At 32.9% G+C, this 3,604-nt stretch overlaps 1 protein-coding gene across 1 annotated transcript; it reads right to left on the bottom strand.

Moving 5' to 3' along the window:
• Positions 1-488: 488 nt before the first annotated feature.
• Positions 489-3,317, bottom strand: LOC117940352 (fas apoptotic inhibitory molecule 1-like). The gene is made up of 3 exons (XM_034865667.1): positions 3,059-3,317; positions 1,636-1,685; positions 489-650 (listed from the first exon to the last, which is right to left on the bottom strand). The coding sequence occupies exons 1-3, from the start codon at positions 3,315-3,317 to the stop codon at positions 489-491; spliced, it is 471 nt and encodes a 156-aa protein (XP_034721558.1).
• Between the last annotated feature and the right edge of the window lie 287 nt (positions 3,318-3,604).

Here is a 3,604-nt window from a genome sequence, read left to right as displayed (position 1 = left end):
ATATTCAGATGTTTATTTCCTGAGAATATTAAAATATTCAGATGTTTTATTGTCTGTTGCGTGCAGACACCTCTTTAGAAATATTCTGACTTCTTATCCTGAGAATATCAAAATATTCAGATTCTTTTCTTGAAAATGTTAAAATAGTCAGATATTTATCCTGAGAATATTAAAATATTCAGAGTTTTCCCCCTGAAAATATTAAAATATTCTGACTTTCTCCTGAGAATATTAAAACATTCAGATGTTTTTATCCTGTAAATATTAAAATATTCAGATGCTTTTTGTCCCTTGCGTGCAGATATTTCTTAAGAAATGTACAGATTTTTTCTCGAAAAAAAAAAAGTTAAAATATTAAAAGAAAATTCTTGAAAATATTAAAACATTCAGATTTGTATCCTAAGAATATTAAAATATTCATATGTTTTTTATTGTCCTATATACCTCTTCTTCGTCTCTTTTCGAGTCCAGCTCTGTCCCAGGAGGGTTTATTGTGTAGAAGCAGGTATCTTCTCTCCGTCCAGGAGGAGAAAATGCAGGATGCTGTTCTTCTTCTTCTTCTTCTCCCCCCCCCCGCTCGCCGCCTTGATGCAGCACTCGTGCCCCCCCAACATGAAGCACGTCTCCGTGCCGTCGTCCACAAACTCGCCCTGGGAAAAACACACAAAAACACACAAAAACACACACAAAACACACAAAAACACACAAAGACACACACAAAAAAACACTTAGTTCCAGGATTTCATCTGCAGGCAAGTCAGTTTTTACTGTTCATGATTCATCTATGCTGAGTTCAAATGGTGAGATTTCTTTACTGAAAATATTAAAATATTCTGACTTTTATTCTGAAAATATTAAAATATTCTGACTTTTCTTGAACATTTTAAAATATTCTGATTTCTTTCCTGAAAATATAAAAATGTTCAGATTATTTTCCTGTAAATATTAAAATATTCTGACTTTTATTCTGAAAATATAAAAATATTCTGAGGTTTCTTGAAAATTATTAAATATTCTGATTTCAATCCTGGAAATATAAAAAAATTCTGTCTTTTATTCTGGAGATATTAAAATATTATGACCTTTCTTTAAAATTTTAAAATATTCTGATTTCTTTCCTGAAAATGTAAAAATGTTCAGATTATTTTCCTGAAAATATTAAAATATTCTGACTTTTATTCTAAAAACATTAAAATATTCTGACGTTTCCTCAAAATAGTCTGAGTTAAAAAAAAGATTTGAACTTCTTTATCAAAATTAAAATATTTATTTTTCCTAAAAATATTCTGACTTTTATTCTAAAAATAATAAAATATTCTGCCTGTTATTCAATATTTTTTTAAATATTCAGATTTCTTTCCTGGAAATATAAAAATATTCTGACTTTTATTCTATAAATATTAAAATATTCTGACATTTCCTCAATATATTCTGATTTAAAAAAAGAACAATATTTCAACACCTTTTAAAAAATTAAAATAGTTAAAGCTTACTATCAAATACAATAAAAACAACAGTTGTTAATCTCTCATTTAAGCTTAAATCAACAGGAACAACAGTAATATTTATGCTTATATTTTCATTTTATAATTAAAACGGCTTTAACATTCAAGTTATTTATTAAATATTTCTCACCATGGCGTCCATTTTCTGTCCATTGCACCAAATGTCCATGGTGTCCTTTTCTGTTGGAAAGAGAACAGAAAATATTAAAATACTCTGACTTTTAATCTAAAAATATTAAAATATTCTGACTTTTCCTCAAAATATTCAGATTAAAAAAAAAAAACTATTTCAACTTCTTTGCCAAAATTTAAATGTTTAAATAAAATATTTCCTCAAACTGTTGTCTGTTATTTATTTTTTGTAATCAATAACTTCCATAAATATTCTGACTTTTCCTCAAAATATTCTGATTTCTTTGTCAGAATTAAAATAATTAAAATATTTCACCTTTTTCCTCAAACTATTCTGACTTTTAATTTAAAAATTTAAAAATATTCTGACTTTTATTCTAAAAATAATATTCTGACTTTTCCTCAAAATATTCAGATACATTTTTTTTCTTCAAAAAAACTATTTCAACTTCTATTTCAAATTTAAATATTTAGTTAAAAAAATTTCCCAAACTATTGTTTATTTTTTTTTGTAAAAATATTCCGACTTTTCCTGAAAATATTCTGATTTAAAAAAAAACAAACATTTCAACTTCTTTGTCAAAATTAAAATATTTAATTAAAAATATTTACTCAAAACTATTGTTTGTATTTATTTTTTGTAATAAATAACTTCCATAAATGGGAAAAATGTCTCTGTCCTTGGACATGAGCCCATATTTCGTCTCTGTCCCTGGACATGAACCCACATTTTGTCCCACTTGAGCCCACATTTTGTCTCTGTCTCTGGACATGAACCCACATTTTGTCCCACTTGAGCCCACATTTTGTCTCTGTCCCTGGACATAAACCCACATTTTGTCCCACATGAGCCCACATTTTGTCTCTGTCCCTGGACATGAACCCACATTTTGTCCCACATGAACCCATATTTTGTCTCTGTCCCTGGACATGAACCCACATTTTGTCCCACATGAACCCATATTTTGTCTCTGTCCCTGGACGTGAACCCACATTTCGTCCCACTTGAGCCCATATTTTGTCTCTGTCCCTGGACGGGAACCCACATTTCGTCCCACATTATGTCCCACATGAGCCCATATTTTGTCTCTGTCCCTGGACATGAACCCACATTTTGTCCCACATGAGCCCACATTATGTCCCACATGAGCCCATATTTTGTCTCTGTCCCTGGACATGAACCCACATTTTGTCCCACATGAGACCATATTTTGTCCCACATGAGCCCATATTTTGTCTCTGTCCCTGGACATGAACCCACATTTTGTCCCACATGAGACCATATTTTGTCCCACATTAGCCCATTTTTCGTCTCTGTCCCTGGACATGAACCCACATTGAGTCCCACTGGGCTGCTGCAGGTCGCCATGTGTCCTAAAATACCCCCACTGACCAGATTAACCAGCGGTTACACCACTCACCCAGCACCACCCTGCAGTCCTCCCCGTCCACCTTGAGCAGCCATGTTTTGGACGTCCTGGCTCTGTTGTCGGTGAACTTCTGCAGACTCTTGCCGTCCACCTCCAGCGAGTACTCGTAGGCGAAGCCGCCGACCGCCTCGATGACCACGGTGGCTCTGGTGCTGCAGCTCCCCACGGTGAAGGTTTCCTTGCCAACCAGCTTGAACAGCCAGTCTTTTCTGACCACTTCCTGTTGAGGGAAAACGAACACACGGTTCATAGTCTGACAGCAGTGGGGAAGAAGCTATATGTTGATTATGGTAGAACTGCTGCATTAAATTATAGGTTTCTTAAGCCGTGTTATTGCTAATTAAGACTCTGAAATAGACAATGGTGCACCAATGCAACCTGGACCATTGGTTTATTTACATTTTATCAAACTAATTAAGCAGTTGCACATTATTTGTATATTCAAATATTAGTTCTTATATTTTATTCATATTATTACTTCATGTATATTGTATTCTAGTGTTTAATATATATTTATATTATGTGCTTTGTGACTGA

The sequence above is a fragment of the Etheostoma cragini genome, unplaced genomic scaffold (genome assembly GCF_013103735.1).
Source record: "Etheostoma cragini isolate CJK2018 unplaced genomic scaffold, CSU_Ecrag_1.0 ScbMSFa_2252, whole genome shotgun sequence".
Lineage (NCBI taxonomy): Eukaryota > Metazoa > Chordata > Actinopteri > Perciformes > Percidae > Etheostoma > Etheostoma cragini.
Note: the sequence above shows the minus strand (reverse complement) of the source record. Positions and strands in the feature narration are given on the sequence as shown.